The 20174-nt window shown below is 45.6% G+C and overlaps 1 protein-coding gene across 3 annotated transcripts; it reads left to right on the top strand.

Annotated features, from left to right (window-relative positions):
* Window positions 1-1050: 1050 nt before the first annotated feature.
* LOC140186142 (probable G-protein coupled receptor 82) lies at window positions 1051-8647 on the top strand. Of its 3 annotated transcripts, none has more exons than XM_072240053.1 (3): window positions 1051-1086; window positions 4109-4197; window positions 5886-8647. In XM_072240053.1, the coding sequence occupies exon 3, from the start codon at window positions 5909-5911 to the stop codon at window positions 6905-6907; it is 999 nt and encodes a 332-aa protein (XP_072096154.1). In that variant the 5' UTR covers window positions 1051-1086; window positions 4109-4197; window positions 5886-5908; the 3' UTR covers window positions 6908-8647. The 3 variants fall into 3 exon arrangements, with proteins under 3 accessions (XP_072096154.1, XP_072096153.1, XP_072096152.1); XM_072240052.1 differs by lacking the exon at window positions 1051-1086 and adding an exon at window positions 3770-3966; XM_072240051.1 differs by lacking the exon at window positions 1051-1086 and having other exon boundaries at window positions 3943-4197.
* Window positions 8648-20174: the final 11527 nt, after the last annotated feature.

Consider the following 20174-nt stretch of genomic DNA (forward strand, 5'->3'; position numbering starts at 1 on the left):
CTGTGGGAGGGGCGGTACTGAGGGAGGGTCACACTGCGGGGGGGGGCGGTACTGAGGGAGGGTCACACTGTGGGAGGGGCGGTACTGAGGGAGGGTCACACTGTGGGAGGGGCGGTACTGTAAGTGTGAAAGTGCAAGGCTAGTCAAGGTTGGGAGGTCAGCGTTGTGATGTCTGAGTTTGAAAGTCCGGAGATCAGCAACGTGATTCTATTTGTACATTTATTCTGCGGTATGGCATGGAACAATCCTTTGAGCTGCACCACCCCAGCAACCCCCAACTAACCCAAATTACCTCTAACCTAATCACAGGACAATTTACATCGACCAATTAGCCTACTAACCCGTATGTCCTTGAACTGGGGAGGAAACTCACCATTCCACAGGGAGGACACACAGACTCCTTACAGATGACATCAGAATTGAACTCTGACCTCCAGAATGTCCCGAGCTGTAATAGCGTGGTACCCTAAGAAGGCTGAAGTATATGAATCTCGGAGCTGCGGCCAGGAACTGAAGGTTGGAGGCCCAAAATCTGTGAGTCTGAAAGTACGGGGCCAAGGACTGGAGGCCAGGAGGTAGCCTGTCCTGGGCTTGGAGGACTGTGTGTATGAGGGTAGATGAGGGGAATAGATATTTATTTTGTTGTTGTTGTTTGTGTTCTTCTGCTGAACGTTGTAAACATGTCGTGCTGGTGCCGGACTGTATGGTGGTTCCTGCGGGCTGCCCCCAGCTCATCCTCACATCGTGTTGGTTGTTAACACCAACAATGCATTTCACAGTTTTGATGCAGATGTGATAATTAAATGAATCTGGAATCTGAACTTGATGTGATCTGGTATGGGTCAGAAGCAATCCGAGAGAGAAATCGCGCTTGCTGCTTAGTGAAGCTGGATTTGCAGTGATCTGACATTATTCTCCCCCATCTGCAGTAACACCCTATTTGTCATTGAACCACTCCCCCTCTGCTAGTCAATAAGCAGCCATGAAGTCAGAGCCAATCAGAAATCATGTTTCCACACAAAGTATAAAGTTTAATGCAGCCTGCTTCACCAGCACTGGAGATATTTACATCACTTTTTGTGTCAGGTACGTCTTATCTGTGCTTCTTCCTTTTGCTATGAGTGGGCACTGTGGACTGAACCGTGGCTGTGGTTCAGGCTGCTGTATCGGTGATTTTGTTTCAGGCATCTGGCTGTTTCTCTATATGGTTATTTCTATTACAATTGAAAAATTTGTGCTGTTTTTCGATGCTTTAAGGTTTTGAGGAAATTGAATTTGTGTAACTGAAATCAGAGAGCCAGAGTGAATGTAAGAGGCAAAGTATTCCCTACTCAGCCACATAAAGCGAAAATGGAGGGTGTATTTTGGCAGAATTCTTTCTATTGAGGATCCATTCCCTCATCCTTGCTGATAATCCATTTTCTCAGGAGACATCGGATGATGTGAGCAGAATTCTAAGGGAACTACAGATGTGGGAACTGAAGAATACAGATGTTTGACGCTCAAGATGCAGATGTGGGAGGGTTAGGACATACAGCTGTGGGACGCTCCCACCCCCACTTTCCAGACCTGATGAAGGGTCTTGGCCTGAAATGTTGACTGCTTATTCCTCTCCATAGATGCTGCCTGACCTGCTGAGTTCAGCCAGCGTTTTATGTGTGTTGCTCCTGATTTCTGGCACCTGCTGGACTGTTGTGGAACACAGGATACGAGTGTGGATAACTATGACACAGATGTAGAAACAGGTCTGGGAATGCACCTCCTACCCATTTCCCTTTCTCCCCTGATCCACTCTCCTGTCCTATCAGATTCCTTCACCCCTTCCAGCATCACTTCCTATCTTACTTCATCCCCTCCCCTAGCCATGTTCCCCTCACCATGTCTCACTTACCACCTGCCAGCTTGACCTCTTTCTCCTCCCCACCTTTTTATTCTGGCTTCTGTCCCCTTCCTTTCCAGTCCTGATGAAGAATCTCGGCCAAAATCGTCGACTTTTTAATTCCCTTCCATAGATGCTGCCTGACCTGCTGAGTCCCTCCGGCATTCATGTGTGTTGCTCCAGCTTTCTAGATCTGCAGAATATCTTGGTTTTAGAGATTTTCAGATTCACTTTGCTGGTCTGTGTTAGATTTCAGACTTTCCCTGGCTGGTCAGAGCCAGCAATGTGATTTTGGCTATCCAAGGCTGTGGACAGAATGAATTTAGAAACCTCACTGAGGTTGGAGAGAGAATTGAATTGAATTGAACTGAGTTAACTTTATTTATTTGTTACATCCTTCACATACATGAGTAAAAATTCTTATGTTACGTCTCTGTCTAAATCTGCAATGTGCAATCATAGTAATTTATAATAAATAGAACAGCCAATATAACATAGAAATACACTCAAATCAGCGAGAGTTCATCAGTCTGATGACCTGGTGGAGGAAGCTGTCCCGGAGCCTGTTGGTCCTGGCTTTTATACTGTGGTACTGTTCGCCAGATGGTAGCAGCTGGAACAGTTTGTGGTTGTGGTGACTCGGGTCCTCAATGATCCTACGGGCCCTTTTTACACACTTGTCTTTGTAAATGTCCTAAATCATGGGACATTCACAACTACAGGTGCGTTGGGCTGTCCACACCACTCTCTGCAGAGTCCTGCAATTAAGGGAGGTACAGTTCCCATACCAGGCAGTGATGCAGCCAGTCAGGATGCTCTCAATTGTGCCCCTGTAGAAAGTTCTTAGGATTTGGGGGCCCATACCAAACTTCCTCAACTGTCTGAAGAAGGGGCCACCAGAGACGTAGCACACAGAATACGTCACAGATGAATTTTCTGCGGTCACAGGATTATTGTGGGTCTGTGGTTATGAACAGAACAATTCTGAGGAATAGACTGAATGACGTAGGAGCAGAATCAGGCCATTCTGCCCATCGAGTCTCCTCTATCATTCCATCATGACGGATTTATTATCTCTCTCAACCCCATTCCCCTGCCTTCTCCCTGTAACCTTTGACACCCTGACCAATCGAGAACTGGATAACCTCCATTTTAAATATACCTGACTTGGCCTCAACAGCCTTCCGTGGCAATGAATTCCACAGATTCACCACCCTCTGGCTAAAGAAATTCCTCCTCATCTCTGTTCTAAATGGACGTCCCTCTATTCTGAGGCTGTGCCCTATTCTGTGCCCTATTCTACATTCTTCCGCTAGAAGAAACAGCCTCTCCACATCCACTTAAAATGTTTTCCTTTTTTCCTTTATAAATCAAAACTATTTCTGATTCATACATTTTATTCCATATCTGTGCTTTAACATTTAACTTAATTTTATATAATTCTTCATTCTTTATAATTATTGCATGTTGTTTTTGTTGCATGTCCTGTCCTGACTAACACACCTCAGCAAATTCCTAATGTAAATGTGTACAGTGTTTCATATTCATTACGAGTTTTTTATTGTTGTGTTCTTTATGCTTAATGTGTTTTTTTATATACTGCATTGGATTCTTAGTAGCAATCTTTACACTCTTTACACTCCCGTGCTGAAGAAAGCCAATAAACTATCTTCAATCTCGTATAAAGTTGAACATTGAATCAGAATCAGAATCAGGTATTTTATCACCAGTACATGCCGTGAATTTTGTTACTTTGTGGCGGCAGTACATTGCAATACATATTAATAAAAACTACAAAAAAACTGATTAAGTGTTCATGGGTTCATTATCCGTTCAGAACTCTGATGGCAGAGGGGAAGAAGCTGCTCTTGAGACATTGAGCGTGCCTTCAGGCTCCTGTACCTCCTCCTCGATGGCCCCAGGGAGAAGAGGGCAAGTCCCGGGTGAAGGGGGTTCTCAATGATGGAGGCAGGCATTTTAAAGCATCTTCTTCTGAAGACGTCCTCGGTGGTGAGCGCCAGTGGAGCCTGATATTTCAGCAACAAGAGGCATCCATAAACAAAGGAGGCACTGTACATGCGTTAAAGGTTTTAAGAAATTACTTTATTAAAGTTACTGTATATAAAGAAAATTCAATAGGTTTTCCCCCTTCCCTCATTCTTCAAACTCGAACGAGTATAGACCCAGAAAATTCAAACGTTCCTCATAAGTTAACCTTCTCATTCCCAGGATCATACTCGTGAACCTCCTCTGGACCCCCTCCGATTTACAGTCAAGACTACAGAGTGGAGAGGAAAGACAGCCGCCATAGAGGCGAGGTAGGGGCTAGAACGTGACTGGTGGATGGAGGGTGGGTGAAGGGTGATGGGCAGATAGAAGCTTTTGAGGGGAGAGGAGGGTGCAATTGGGACACAAGATTACAGGAGGGTGACAAGTGGAAGAAGACAAGGAAAAATGAGGCAGATGGAGCAAGGGGTGATGGGCGCTCTGGAATCTGTGCTGGATTGGAGGCTGGTCCCACTGGAGTGTATGTTATATTGGGGTCTGGTCTCACTGGAATCTGTGTTATATTGGAGGCTGCCCCCACTGGAGTCTGTGCTGAATGGAAGCTGCCCCCACCCCATCAGTGCTGTGCTCCAGTGCTTTATCGGTGCAAGGCAAACTGGATTGTGTCATCGTGTAGATTGCTGTGGTCTTGTTCTTGCCAACAACATCCATGCACCATCAATCTACAGGACATGAAAATCAGGGACTCGGGCTATATTTTATTTTTTTGTGTCACTGTATGTTTACTGCAGTCTTACGTGTGCTATATGTTCATTCTGCTGTGTATGACTGTTGGTACTGTGTTTTGTACCTTGGCCCTGGGGTAGTTTTTTTTGTTTGGCCACACTCATGGTCATTCGTGTGTGGTTCAATGATGATTGAAGTTGAATTTGAAGGTGGGATGGGGAGAGGTGAGGGTGAGTATGGAGGGGGAAGCTGGAGGGAGAGGTTGGAGGGGAAGGCTGGAGGGGGAGGTTGGAGGGGGAGGAGAAGGAATGCAAGCATCTGCAGTTCTCCCATGCCTTCGATATCACTAGAAACCTAGCAGTGACTGGGTCAAAACCTACAGTAATTTCACATTTTTCGTCTTTCATTTCCCTCCCATCAGTGGCCAAGCATTGACTCTGTTGTCCTGGGTGCTAATGATGGTGGTGGGGGATTTCACTGTGTCTAGCTCTCATGTCCGGATTGGGAGTCTCTAGGCCCATTCCCGATGGGACCCACCCCTGGTTTGCAAGGAGAGGGTAGGAGGGCGCAGGACTCAATGAGGATCCACTCACCCTTGAGGACAACGAGTATGAGTGAGTGAGGTGTACAAGATGGTAAGAGGCATAGATTGAGTGGACAACTAGAGACACTTCTCCCAGGGTGAAAACGGGTAATACAAGGGGCATAATTTGAAGGTGACTGGAGGAAAGTACAGGGGGATGTCAGAGATAGGTTTTTACACCAAGAGTGGTGGGTACGTGGAACCCCTGCTGGGTTTGGGGTAGAGGCAGCTAGGTTAGAGACATTGATGGGACTCTTAGATACGCACACGGCTGTAATGCTTAAACATAAGAGATTCTGCAGGTGTTGGAAATTCAGAGCAACACGCACAAAGTGCTGGAGGAACTCAGCAGGTCAGGCAGCATTTATGGAGAAGAATAAAGAGTTGATGTTTTGGGCCTAGAGCCTTCATCAGGACTCATCTATGGAAAGGAATAGAGTCGATGTTTCAGGTCAAGACCTTCATGAGGGGTCCTGGCCCAAAACCTCGACTCTTTATTCTTGCCCATAAATGCTGCCTGACCTGTTGAGTTCCTTGAGCATTTTGCACGTGCAATGCTTCTGCCCTGCACTGCTGGCTGTGACGTTGGGATGTTTCACTCACAATACAGAAACTAGAGAGGATGCAAGTCTCTGTTAGATCACCTCAACTATGAGTTCCAACACGGAGATAACTTGTTTTTCTCCCCAGGGCGTTGAGATCAGTGGTGAACCATGAATACCTCCAGCAAAATGCCAGCGGAAATGTGTAATTACACCACAGACCTGCTGGAAAAAGGTATCCTCCCTGTCATGTACTCTCTCATCAGTTTCACCGGAATACTGGCCAATGGCTGGATTTTACTGATGTTCCAACAGCAATTCGTAAAGAAGAGCGGCGTGTGGTTCTACCTGATGAACCTCTCGGTGGCAGATTTGATCATTTGCCTGGTTCTACCTTTCAGAATAGCCCTGCTGTTAAAGGGGGATACCTGGAAAGAAAGTTCGGACGAATGCATCGCAGTGATCACAATCATCAACCTCTGCTTTTACTGCACACTTGCCTGCCGGACTCTCTGCTTAATTTTCATCGGCTTTACCCGCTATGCAGTAATTGTGAAGTTCCACAACAAGAAGTTCAATCTGTTGTACCAACTCCGTTTTGCCAAGTGTGCATGTGCGGCTTTCTGGATTGCAGGGACGTTGATCGTGATAACCTGCTCCGTTTACGCACTGAAGTCAATGAGAGTGTCCCAGTCTTGGTGCTATAGTGTCCAGGCGTACAACAATTTGCAGCCTGACTTGGTTGCACTCATCGTCACCTCAATACTCTTTCTTATAATTTTAATGCCACTTGTTTTCCTGTACATTTTAGTTGTGATCTATTTATTCGAGGTGAGTAAAAACAGTACGGTGCAGCAAAGCCGTAAACTTTACAAGAAAACACAGCTGAGAATTTGCGTTGCTGTAAGTGCCTGTATGGTATGTGTACTCCCTTATATCAGCTATCAGTTCATTTCCAACATTTACCGAATGACACATAATGAATGCCACGTGCTGGTAAAGATGCAGAGGGCAAAACTGATCCTGTTGTGGCTGGTTTCGTGTAACAGCTGCCTAGACCCCATCGTGTACATCATCATCCAGAAATATTTCTCGGGTGTCAGTTGGAACCTAGATCCACAAACCACGGGGAGGTCTTTGGACAAGGAAACTGCAAGTAACACTCACTAGTGTGATCTTTCTGTGCCCACTGGAGTCTGTAACCAGAGTGGTTAAACTTCAGCAGAGAGCATGGAAACATTTAAAAGGAACCTGTGAGGCAGCCTTCTCACATTGAGAGTGGTGAGTACACGAACTGCTGCCAGAGGAAGTGGTTAAGGCTGCTACAATTACTAAATTTGAAAGGCATTTTGTGATGTACATGGATGGGAAGGCTTCAATGCAGGCAAGAGTATGGGCAGCAAGCAAGCATAGATCTTTACAGCACTTCACTGAACGCTGCTGTCTATAAGGAGTTTGCATGTTCTCCCTGTAAGCATCGGGTTTCCTCCCTCATTCCAAAGACACATGGCTTAGGGTTAGTGAGTTGTGGGCATGCTACGTTGGGGTAGGAGGTGCGGGCAGTCCCCAGCACATCCTCAGATTGTGTTGGTTGTTGATATTGGTACGATGTACCGGTCAGCAGGTTAATGGGTCATTGTAAATTGTCCTGTGATGAGGCTAGGGTTAAATTGATGGGTTGCAGGGCAGTGTAGCTTGTTGTCAGAAGAGCCTGTTCTGTGCTGTATCCCTAAACAAAAAAAAAAACTTGTTATTCGCAGCACCATTATATCTGATTGATTGCTACAAGACCAGGGCATGTTAAACTGAACTGGGGGCTCAGCAGGGTCAGTCATGCCTTCAAATGCAGCAGCCCTTGTAACGATAGGCAACATCCAAGCTGCTGGAGAAGTCAATGAATCAGGAAGCATAGATGGTAACCGGTAAATTGGTTTATTGTTGTCACATGTACAGAGGGACAGTAAAAGTCTTTGGTTTGCATATAGACCACTTCATTATAACAGTGTATCGATTAGCACAATGCTTTTACAGCTCAGGGCATCTAGTGTTGGGAGTTCAATTCCGGCATCCTCTGTGGGTGAGACCTTTCATCAGGATTCTGTCGACACTGCTCACTGCCTCGGTAAAGAGGCCAACACAGTCAAAGCCTCCACCCTGCCCGGGCACTCTTTTCTTCCATTCCCCCACCCACCATCGGGCAGAAGATGCAAAGGCCTGAAAGCTGGAACCACCAGGCTCAAGGCAGCCTCTGTCCTCCTGTTATAAGACTATTAAACGGTTCCCTACACAATAAAATTAACCCTTTGACTTCATAAGCGCCCTCCTTATGATCCTGCAGCTGACTGCCTGCCTGCCTGCACTGCACTTTCTGTGTAGCTGTGTGCTACACTTTATTCTGCACTGTTGTTGTTTTCCCTTCTGACCATAAGCTATGAGAGCGAATCAGCCATTCGGTCCCTCACAGCTGCTTGTTCATTTGAGCGTGACTGATTATTTATTTCTTTAGAGATACGGTGTGGAACAAGCACTGGCCCAACAGTCAGCCCGCACAGCAACTCAGCTAATCACAGGACAATTTACAATGACCAGCCTACTCACCAGTACATTTTTGGACTGTGGGAGGAAACACAAGCACCAGGAGGAATCCCACACACACACGGGAAGAATATACTAGCTTTCTTACAGCAGATATCAGAATTGAACAGCCAACTTCTCAACACCCCGAGCTGTAATAGTGTCTCACTAACAGTGACAATACCCTGTACTGTATTGTGGAGACTGTCTCTCCAGAGAGGCTGAAGCTTGCTGTGGAAATCTAGATGTCTTTGAAGAGTTTCATTTATATCGCTTTTATTGAACCTTGCTCAACAATGCAGTCTGTAACAAAACAACAAGAAATAAAAAGTTCAAGTCAGTGTTTGCTGTCAGAGTTTCAGGGGCGTATTCTAACCAAAAGATGCAGGATGCAAGACAGTGCCGCTCATCTCCACAATGGTGCATGCATTTGATGTGGTTTTTCAGCCTTGCATCTCAGCTGGCCGAGCGCATTCGCACAGCAGCCGCTTCTCGGTGCCCTGTGCGGGAAACGGAGCCCTGCATCCCCACGGGGCAGTCCCCACCTCTGTATTGCTGATCCACTGACAACCACTGCAAGACAGCCAAGTATCAGCAGTCACGCACACACCGACACACAAACTCGCTCACACAGCCCTACACTCACTCACACACACCCACATCTACATTCATTCACACACACACCCCCACACACAAATGCTCGCACAAACTCACACACACCCTACACTCATTCACACACACACACCCCCACACATACCCACACTCACCCACTCACACATACACCCACATTCACACACACCCACACACACACACACACACTCTCACCTCTCACACTCACTCACGTAAGTTGGATACAGAGTGCTCTGAAACAGATAGTGTCATATATCTATGATAAATTAAACTCCCAGAAATATATGTCCACATCAGGAAAGAAAGCCTGGGATAGGGACATATCTGAATTGGGACAAGACTTAGACTGGGATAAGATTTGTGATAATGCTGCTGGTGCTTCGAAAAACCCAAATCATCGGTATATACACTTGAAATTTTGTCATAGAGCATATCTAACACCGAGAATTAGACATCAAATGGGACTGGTTCCTGACCCATATTGCTCATTTTGCCCCCACGGAACCGTTGGCTCTTTTATACATGTGGTATGGGAATGTCCAGGGGTTTTTGGTTTGTGGGGGAAGGTTATCAGTACTCTTACAGAACTAACGAGGGTGCAATTACTAATGGACCCCACTGTACATCTTCTAAATGATGACTCCCACCTTTCCCTTACTGAAAAAACACACAAAATCTGGCTGGCAGGCCTGACTGCAGCTGAGGAGATTGGAGTCCAGGGTTAGAAACCTCCCCATGATATTTCAACTACCTCACAACTATCTGGACTATTCCTCTTCTCACCCTGTCTCTTGCAAAAATGCCATCCCCTTCTCACAATTCCTCCATCTCCGCCACATCTGCTCTCAGGATGAGGCTTTTCATTCCAGGACGAGGGAGATGTCCTCCTTTTTTAAAGAAAGGGGCTTCCCTTCCTCCACTGTCAACTCTGCTCTCAAACGCATCTCCCCCATTTCCCGTACATCTGCTCTCACTCCATCCTCCCGCCACCCCACTAGGAATAGGGTTCCCCTGGTCCTCACCTACCACTCCACCAGCCTCCGGGTCCAACATATTATTCTCCGTAACTTCTGCCACCTCCAATGGGATCCCACCACTAAGCACATCTTTCCCTCCCTCCCCCGCTTTCCACAGGGATCACTCCCTACGCGACTCCCTTGTCCATTCATCCCCCCCATCCCTCCCCACCGATCTCCCTCCTGGCACTTATCCTTGTAAGCGGAACAAGTGCGACACATGCCCTTACACTTCCTCCCTTACCACCATTCAGGGCCCCAGACAGTCCTTCCAGGTGAGGCGACACTTCACCTGTGAGTCGGCTGGGGTGATATACTGCGTCTGGTGCTCCCGATGCAACCTTCTACATATTGGCGAGACCCAACGCAGACTGGGAGATCGTTTTGCTGAACACCTATGCTCTGTCCGCCACAGAAAGCAAGATCTCCCAGTGGCCACACATTTTAATTCCACGTCCCATTCCCATTCTGACATGTCTATCCACGGCCTCCTCTACGGTAAAGATGAAGCCACACTCAGGTTGGAGGAACAACACCTTATATTCCGTCTGGGTAGCCTCCAACCTGATGGCATGAACATTGACTTCTCTAACTTCCACTAATGTCCCACCTCCCCCTCGTACCCCATCTGTTATTTATTTATATACACACATTCTTTCTCTCACTCTCCTTTTTCTCCCTCTGTCCCTCTGACTACACCCCTTGCCCATCCTCTGGGTTCCCCCCTCCCTTGTCTTTCTTCCCGGACCTCCTGTCCCATGATCCTCTCGTATCCCTTTTGCCTATCACCTGTCCAGCTCTTGGTTCCATCCCTCCCCCTCCTGTCTTCTCCTATCATTTTGGATCTCACCCTCCCCCTCCAACTTTCAAATCCCTTACTCACTCTTCCTTCAGTTAGCCCTGACGAAGGGTCTCGGCCTGAAACGTCGACTGCACCTCTTCCTAGAGATGCTGCCTGGCCTGCTGTGTTCACCAGCAACTTTGATGTGTGTTTCATGATATTTCAAATACTCACTGGCTTCGGAGCTTTTTGGACATTTCTTACCTGGAACTTTCATCAGCAAGAGTAAATGATGCACGACCAAACACAATCTTAATGTGGACAAATTTGATATCTAACTTAAAAGATCTTTTGTTAAAATAGGGATGCTCTGCCTGTGTATGCACTACTCTTCAGTTGGTTGTGGAGGGGAGAGGGATGTGGGGGGAGAGAGGGGTGGGGATGAGGAAGAGGATGAGGGGTGGAGGGGGGATGGTGATGAAGGTTGGGGAGTGGCTGAGTTAAACAGTCAAAATGTAATCGACAACTGGTTGTATTGTATGTAATTTGTTGGTGTTGCAATAAAAAATTCCTGATAAAGAAAAACAAACACACACACACCCCCACACTCACTCACACACACAAATCCACATTCACCCACACTCACTCACACACTTAAAACACACACAAACATATACTAACACACTCACACACACACCCAGACACTCTCACACACTCACTCACACACACCCACACTCACACAGAAACTCATGCACACACATCCACACTCTCACACCCACTCAAACTCTCACACACAAGCACACTCATACACTCAAACACACACATACACCCACCACACTCACACACACCTGAGAGGTAATTTTGCAGCTTTATAGGACCCTGGTCAGACCCCACTTGGAGTACTGAGCACACTCAGTTCTGGTCGCCTCACTACAGGAAGGATGTGGAAACCATAGGAAGGGTGCAGAGGAGATTTACAAGGATGTTGCCTGGACTGGGGAGCGTGGCTTATGAAAACAAGGTGAGTGAACTCGGCCTTTTCTCCTTGGAGCGATGAAGAATGAGGGGTGACCTGACAGAGGTGTACAAGATGATGAGGCATTGATCATGTGGATAGTCAGAGGCTTTTTCCCAGGGCTGAAATGGCTATCATGAGAGGGCACAGTTTTAAGGTGCTTGGAAGTAGGTACAGAGGAGATGTCAGGGGTAAGTTTTTTACGCAGAGAGTGGTGAGTGTGTGGAATGGGCTGCCAACAACAGTGGTGGAGGCGGAAACGACAGGGGCTTTTAAGGACTTCTGGATAGATACATGGAGCTTAGAAAAATGGAGGGCTATGGGTAAGTCTAGGTAGTTCTATGGTAAGGATGTGTTCAGCACAGCTTTGTGGGCCAAATGGCCTGTATTGTGCTGTCGGCTTTTTGATGTTTCTATGTAGAACCACACACACAAGCATGCACATTCTCCTGCCTTCTTCCCATAACCTTTGACACCCTTACTAATCTAGAACCTTTCAACCTCCTTTTTTAAATACCAAATGACTTGGCCTCATCAGCCGTCTGTTAATGATTTCCAGAGATTCACCACCCTCTAGTTAAAGAAATTCTTCCTCATCTTTGTTCCAAAGGGGCATTCTTGTATTCTAAGGCTGTGCCCTCTGGTCCTAGACTCATCCACTCTCCAAAACATCCTCTCCACATTCATTCTATCTAGGCCTTTCAGTGTTGATAGCTTTCAATGAGATCCCACCTCACTCTTCTAAACTCCAGTGAGCACAGGCTCAGAGGCCTATGGGCCCATTTCCTCGTATGTTACCCCTCTCATGCCCAGGAACAATCTTGTAAACCTCCTCCAGACTCTCTCCAATACCAGCACAGCCTTTCTCAGGTAAGGGGCCTAAAACTGCTCCTAATACTCCACGTGCAGTGCTACTAATGCCTTATAAAGCTTCAATATTACATCCTTGCTTTTATATTCTAGTCCTCTCCAAATAAATGTTAACATTGCATTTGCCTTCCTCACCACAGACTCAGCCTGCAGGTTTATCTGGGGGAAATCAGTTGTGTATTTAATATTTCAATAATATTTGAGTAATCTTGTGTATATATAGTTTAACTAAGCATTCTTGTACATTTAGATAATTCATTACAGGTTATATGTATAAATACTTGAATTGCTACTATTTGATATGTGCATGCCTCACTTAAAACAAACTCAAAGTTAGACTCATATCTCGGACTCCCGTGTCTTCCTTTGAACTAGTTTAATATTTTGAAGTTACAGAATCCTGCACAAGGACTCCCAAGTCCATTCGCACCTCTGATTTCTGAATTTTCTCCCCATTTAGAAAATGGTCTACACCTTTATTCCTTCTACCAAAGTACATGACCACACATTTCCCTACACTGTACCCCATCTGCCACTTTGTTGCCCATTCTTCCAATCTGTCTAAGTTCTTCAGCAGACTCCCTGCTTCCTCAACACTACCTGCCCCTCCACCTACCTTTGTATCGTCTGTAAACTTAGCTACAAAACCATCAATTCCTTCATCCAAATCATTGATATAAAACATAAAAAGAAGCAGTCCCAACATTGGCCCTTACAGTTCACCACTAGTCTCCAGCAGCCAACCAGAAAATACCCCCTTTATTCCCACTCTTTGCCTGATACATACCAGCCAATGCTTTACCCATGCCAGAATCTTTCCCATAATACCATGGGCTCTTATCTTGTTAAGCAGCCTCGTGTGTGGCACCTTGTCAAAGGCCTTCTGAAAATCCAAGTAAACAACATCAACAGATTCTCCTCTGTCTATCCATCTTGTTACTTCTTCAAAGAATTCCAACAGATCTGTCAGGTAAGGAAACCATGCTGACTTTGGCCTATTTTATCATGTGCCTCCAAGTACCCAGAAACCTCATCCTTAGTAATCGACTCCAAGATCTTTCCAACCACTGAGGTCAGGCTAACTGATCTATAATTTTCTTTCTTCTGTCTTCTTCCCTTCTTAAAGAGCGGCGTGTCATTTGCAATCTTCCAGTCATCTAGAACCATGCCAGAATCTAGTGATTCTTGAAAGATCATTATTAATGCCTCCACAATCTCTTCAGATAGCTCTTTCAGAACCCAAGGGTGTAGTCCATCTGGTCCAGGTGACTTACCTAACTTCAAACTTTTCAGCTTCCAAAGCACCACAGCAACGACACTCACTCCTGCCCCGACACTCTTGCATTTTTGGGATTCTGCAAGTGTCTTCCACCATGAACACTGACGCAAGATACTTATTCAGTTTGTCCACCATTTCTTTGTCCCTCATTACTACCTCTCCAGTGTCATTTCCCAGTGGTGCAATATCCACTCTCATCTCTCTTTTTGTGTCTCCTTTTATATTATTAGCTAGTTCACCTTCATATTTCATCTTTTTTTCCATTACATCCAATTTTAGTTTCTCCTTCTCAAACTGCTGGATGAATTCTATCAGATTATGATGACTGTCTCCTAAGAGTTCCTTTACCTTAAGCTTCCTAATCAAATCTGTGTTATTACATAACATCCAATCCAGAATTTCCTTTCCCCTAGTGGACTCAACCACAAGCTGGAAAGCCATCTTGTAGGCATTCTACAAATTCCTTCTCCTGGGATCCAGCACAAACCTGATTTTCCAAATCTACCTGCATATTGAAATCCCCTGTGACTATGCAACATTGCCCTATTTTACAAGCCTTTTCTATTTCCTGTTGTAATTTGTAGCCCACATCCTGGCCACTGTTCGGAGGTCCGTTTATAACTCCTCTCAGGGTCTTTTTACTCTTGCAGTTTCTTAACTCTACCCACAAGAATTCTACATCTTCTAATCCGATGTCACCTCTTTCTAAGGATTTGATTTCATTTTTTACCAACAGAGCTAGCCACCTACCTTCCTGTCCTTTCAATAAAATGTGTATCCTTGGATGCTGAGCTCTCTACTATAATCTTCTTTCAGCCACAACTCAGTGATGCCCATGTCATACCTGCCAGTCTCTAACTGTGCTACAAGATCATCTGCCCTTGTCTGCACACTGCGTGCATTCAAATGTAACACCATCAGTCCTGTATTCATCACATTTTTTTTTGATTTTGGCCCCGTGTTACACTTCAACTCATTCCACTGGCTGCAATTTTGCTCTATCATCTACCTGTCCTTCCTCACAGTCTCACTGAAAACTGAATCTCTTTGTATACTCACTGCCCCATCTTCAGTGTTGTAAAGAAAAGTTCTGGCACACTGCCTTGCAGAGACCAAAGTACTGAGTTCAGGATTTGGGATGTTATGTTGAAATTGTACAAGACGTTGATGAGGCCTACCTTGGAGTATTGTGTGCAGTTTTGATCACCCGCCTACAGGAAAGATATAAATGAGGTTGAAAGAGTACAGAGAAAATTTACAAGACGTTGCCAGGACTGGAGGACCTGGGATTTAAGGCAAGATTGAATAAGAATTTAGCACTGAAGAGGTTAGGACTTTAACCCTCGGAAAAAGAAAGATTGATGGGAGATTTTATAGAAATATACAACATTATGAGAGGTATAGAAGGGGAAAATGCAAGCAGGCTTTTTCCACTGAGGTTGTGTGGGACAACAACCGATGTCATGGGTTAAGGGTGGAATGTGAGAAGTTTAAAGGGAACATGAGGGGAAACTTCTTCACTCAGAGGGTGGGGAGAGGGTGGAACGAGCTGCCAGCACAAGTGGTGCGTGCAAGCTGATTTCAACATTAAGAGAAGTTTGGATGGTAGCGTTATGGAGGGCTATGGTCCCGATTCAGGTCGATGGGTGTAGGCAGTATAAATGGTTTCAGCATGGACTAGATGGGCCAAATGGCCTGTTTCTGTGCTGTACTTTTCTTTGACGTTAAGACTATGAGATACAGGCCCTTCTGTTCCTTCGAACCACACTGCCCAGCAACCCATCTACTTAACCCATTTACAATGACTCATTAATCTACTAACCAGTATGTCTGTGGACTGTAGGAGGAAACTAGAGCACCCAGAGAAAACCCACACGTTTACCAGAAGGAATGTATAAACGGAGGATGCCAGAATTGAACTCTGAACTCTGACGCCTAAGCTGTAATAGTGCTGTATCAACTGTTTGTGCAGTCTGTTTCCGAACCCTAATCTGAGCTCTAGCTCTGAACTCTATTGCCAAAACCATCCCTACAAACTTAAAACAACAACAGCACCCAAGTCTGAGCCACAACCTGTATGGAGACTGTATCTGGGAGCCATCCCGACAGTAATCCTGAGCATTGGTGCCACTGTAGCAGAGGGATGCTCTCCACTATACATCTGCTCGGGACTCTTGTCTCTGCAGGCTCCTAATGGTGAAGCTTTTGATGTGCCTTTTTCAATGTGGGGGGCCCAGGACAGATCCTTTGACATGTTGAGACCCAGGAACTTATGAGGATGATACCTGACTGATGTGACCATTCAGTCCATTGTTGCCATTGGTGCTGCAGCCCCACCAGGTCCAGTCCTGCCCATCGTTCTCAGTAAGTGCCATTTGTTTCCCCTCTGAGATTTTCCCCCTGGATTTCTTGGGGTCAGCCAGTGACTGCACTGATCCCCAGCTCTGGGTAGAGCCCCAGCCCCTGGAACCCTTATTGACCGGACAGCAGGTATAGGGGAACACTAATGGTTGTAGTCCCCTCCACCATTCATTCACATTGCTGGGCCCAACATATTGATGCAATCACGAGGAGTTTGAGGGAATTTGAGGACCACAAAGACTCCTGCAAATGTCTACAGATGTACGGTGGAGAGTATTCTACCTGGCTGCATCACCGTCTCTTGTGGAGGGGCCACCGCACAGGATCGGGAGAAACTGCGGAGGCTGTAACCTCAGCCAGCTTCCCCAGCATCCAGGCCATGACCTCGTCTCATTGCTACCATCAGAACCCGAAGACACAAACTCAGCGTCCCAGGAACAGCTTCTTCCCCTCTGCCATCAGATTTCTGAATTGTCCATGAACTCTTGTACACTACCTCACTATTTATTTTTTACATTATATATTGTGACTTTTATCGACTGCACTGTACTGCTCCTACAAGGCATCAAATTTTATGACATACTAGACGTACGTGATAGTAAATCTGATTCTGATTCCAAAGAGTCCAGGAGGAGATCTAGAACCACCTCCCCACAGGGCCTTCACCCGAAGGCAGCTCAACTCCACCATCTCAGGGTCAGTAAATACAGATTAATGCCACAGGGACCCAACAGTCAGCTCAGCCAGCTTCTATAGCAGGGAATAAATAATCGCTATTTCAGGCCGAGACCATTCACCAGTCCTGATGCAGGGTCTCAGCCCAAAACGTTGCCTGTTTATTCCTGTCCACGGACGCTGCCTGGTCTGCTCAGCTCCTGCAGCGTTTTGTGTCTGTTGCTCTGGATTTCCAGATTCTGCAAAGTCTCCTGTGTTTCTCTAAATCTTGAAAAAAAAAGCGTCAATGAACTTTGCTGACTGCGAATGTTGGGACCTGCAGGAACTTATGAGGACGTGACCTAGACTGATGTGACCATTCATTCCATCGGTTCATTCCCCTCCACTGATGCTGCCTCACTCCTTGAGTGCTGCCTGCAGTTTGTTTTGTCTGATCAAGTACATTTTCCGGGTATTACTTAGAAAGAGGTTCATAACATAAAACAGTATAGCATGGAAACAGGCCGTTCGGCCCACAATATTGTGCTGAACCAGCTAAAAAGCAAATCAAAAATACTCATACTCTAATCTCTCCTACCTGTCCATATCCCTCAATCTTCCTCACATCCACATGCCTATCCAAACATCTCTTAAAAGCCTCCAACGTATTTGCCTCTACCACCACACCAGGCAGCACATTCCAAGCATTCACCACTGTCTGAGTAAACAACTTACCCTTCACATCCCCCCTCTCACCTTCAATGCATGCCCTCTGGTTTTAGACATTCAACCCAGGGAAACAGATCCTCCACGTTCACTCTATCTTTGTAATGAAGGTTTACAAGATTACATCTCCCCTCAGCCTCCTGTGCTCTGGAGAAAATACCCCAAGTTTATCCAGCCTCTCATGATAGCACTTGTCCTATAAACCAGGCAGCATCCTGGTAAACCTCTTCTGCAGCCACGTGAAACATCCTTCCTATAGTTGGGTGGCTAGCACTATACACAATACTCCAGATGCAGCCTAATCAGAGTTTATAAAGTTGTAACATAACCTCCTGAATTTTGAACTCAATGCCTCAACTCATAAAAGCAAACATTCCATAAGCCTTCTTAACCACCTTATCGACCTGTGCAGCCACTTTCAAGGAGCTATGAACTTGGACTCCAAGATCCCTCTGCTCAGCAACACTGTTGACGACCTTACCCTAACACTGCACTGTCCCCTCGCATTTGCCCTGCCGAGATGCAACACCTCACATTTTTTCAGGGTTAAACTCCATCTGCCATTTCTCTGGCCATATCTGCAACCGATCTATACCATGGTGTATTCTTTGCCAATCTTCTACACTGTCCACAACTCCACCATTCTTGGTGTCATCTGTAAACTTACTAACCCACCATCTACATTTTCATCCAGGTCATTTACATACATCACAAACAGCAGAGATCCCAGCACAAATCCCTGTGGAACACCACTAATTACAGACATCCAGCTCAAATAAGTCCCTTCAATCACTACCATGTCTTCTATGCGCAAGCCGATTCTGAATCCAAACGGTGAATTTGCCATGGACCCCCACACACCTTAATCTTCTGGTTTGGCCTCCCATGAGGCCAATAAGTCAAATGTCTTACTAAAATCCATGCAGACAACATCCACTGCCCTTACCTTCATCAATCTCTCTCACCACCTTGTCAAAAAACTCAATCGTTGGTAAGACACAACCTACCACACACAATACCATGCTGCCTCTCCCTAATTAGGCCAAGGGTTTCCAAATGTTTATATATCCTATCCCCAAGAATTTTCTCCAGCAATTTCCGTACAACTGATGTGAGATTCACTGGTATATACTTCTCAGGATTTCCCTCGTTCCCTTCTTAAATGGAGTAGAACATCAGCCACTCGCCAGTCCTCCAGAACCTCGCCTGTGGTTGGAGAGGACACAAAGATACTGGTCAAGGGCCCAGCAATCCCTTGCACTCTTCAATAACCTGGGGGAAATCCCATCGGGCCCTGGGGACATCCATCTTAATACCCAACACTTCCTCCTCATCGACCTCTAGACACCCGAACATACTTAAGCACTCAGCACTGGTCCTCTGTGTCCTTCTTCCTTGGGAAATACTGAAGCAAAGTACTCATTAAGTACCTCACTCACATTTTCCACATCCAAGCAAATGTTCCCCACTTTGTCCTTAAGTGGTCCCACCCACTCTCTAGTTATCCACTTACTCTTGATGTATGAATAGAACGCCTTGGGATTCACCTGAATCCTCTTTACTAAGGACTTTTCATGGCCCCTCCTGCCTTTCTGAATTCCCTTCTTCAGTTCTTTTCTGGCTTCTTTATGTTCCTCACGTGCTCCATTTGATCCTAACTTCCGAAGCTTTACATACTTTTCCTTTTTGTTCTTGACCTTTCTGGACACCCAAGGTTCTGGTGTCTTTCATTCTAGCAGTGACATACCTTTCCTGTACTCTGTGCAATTGATCTTTAAACACACTCCACATGCCTGATGTGGGCTTGCTGGAGAAAAAGGCTTTCCCAATTAACGTTTTTTAGTCCCTGCCTAATGCCCTTGCAATTTGCCCTATTCCAATTTAAAACTCTCTCGCAAGGACCATACCTGTCCTTATCTACAGCTACCCTGAACGCCAGCGAGTTGCGGTCATTGTTTCCAAGTGTTCACCCACTGAAAGGTCAGTCACCTGGCCCAGCTCATTACCCAACACCAGATGCAGTATGGCCTCTCCGCTCGTAGGCTATCCACATACTGATTTAAGAAACCTTTCCTAGATACACTTAACAAATTCAGCCCCATCTAAACCCCTTACGATAAGAAGATCCCAGTTTATATTATGGGTAATATAACCACCAGGGAGGGGGTACAGAAGCCTGAAGGCTCATACAGCGATTCAGGAACAGCTTCTTCCCCTCTACCATCTGATTTCTAAAAGGTCATGGAGCCCATGAACACTACCACATTTTTAAAATATATTTCTGTTTTTACACTATTTTTAATTTGACTGTTCAATATATATACTTACTGTAATTGATTTATTTGCCTATTTTTCTCCATATTATCATGCATTGCATTGTACTGCTGCGACCAAGTTAACAAGTTTCATGGCGTATGCAAGTGATGTTAAACCTGATTCTGATATTAAGGAAGTTGAAATCTCCCATGACAACAACCCTATTATTTTTACACATTTCTTTAATCTGATTACATTTCTGTTTCTCAATGTCC

Source organism: Mobula birostris, chromosome 22 (assembly GCF_030028105.1).
Source record: "Mobula birostris isolate sMobBir1 chromosome 22, sMobBir1.hap1, whole genome shotgun sequence".
Taxonomy (NCBI): Eukaryota; Metazoa; Chordata; class Chondrichthyes; order Myliobatiformes; family Myliobatidae; genus Mobula; species Mobula birostris.

Excerpts from the sequence above, each read along its gene's own strand:
- LOC140186142 (XM_072240053.1), top strand. The coding sequence starts at position 5,909 with ATGAATACCTCCAGCAAAATGCCAGCGGAAATGTGTAATTACACCACA.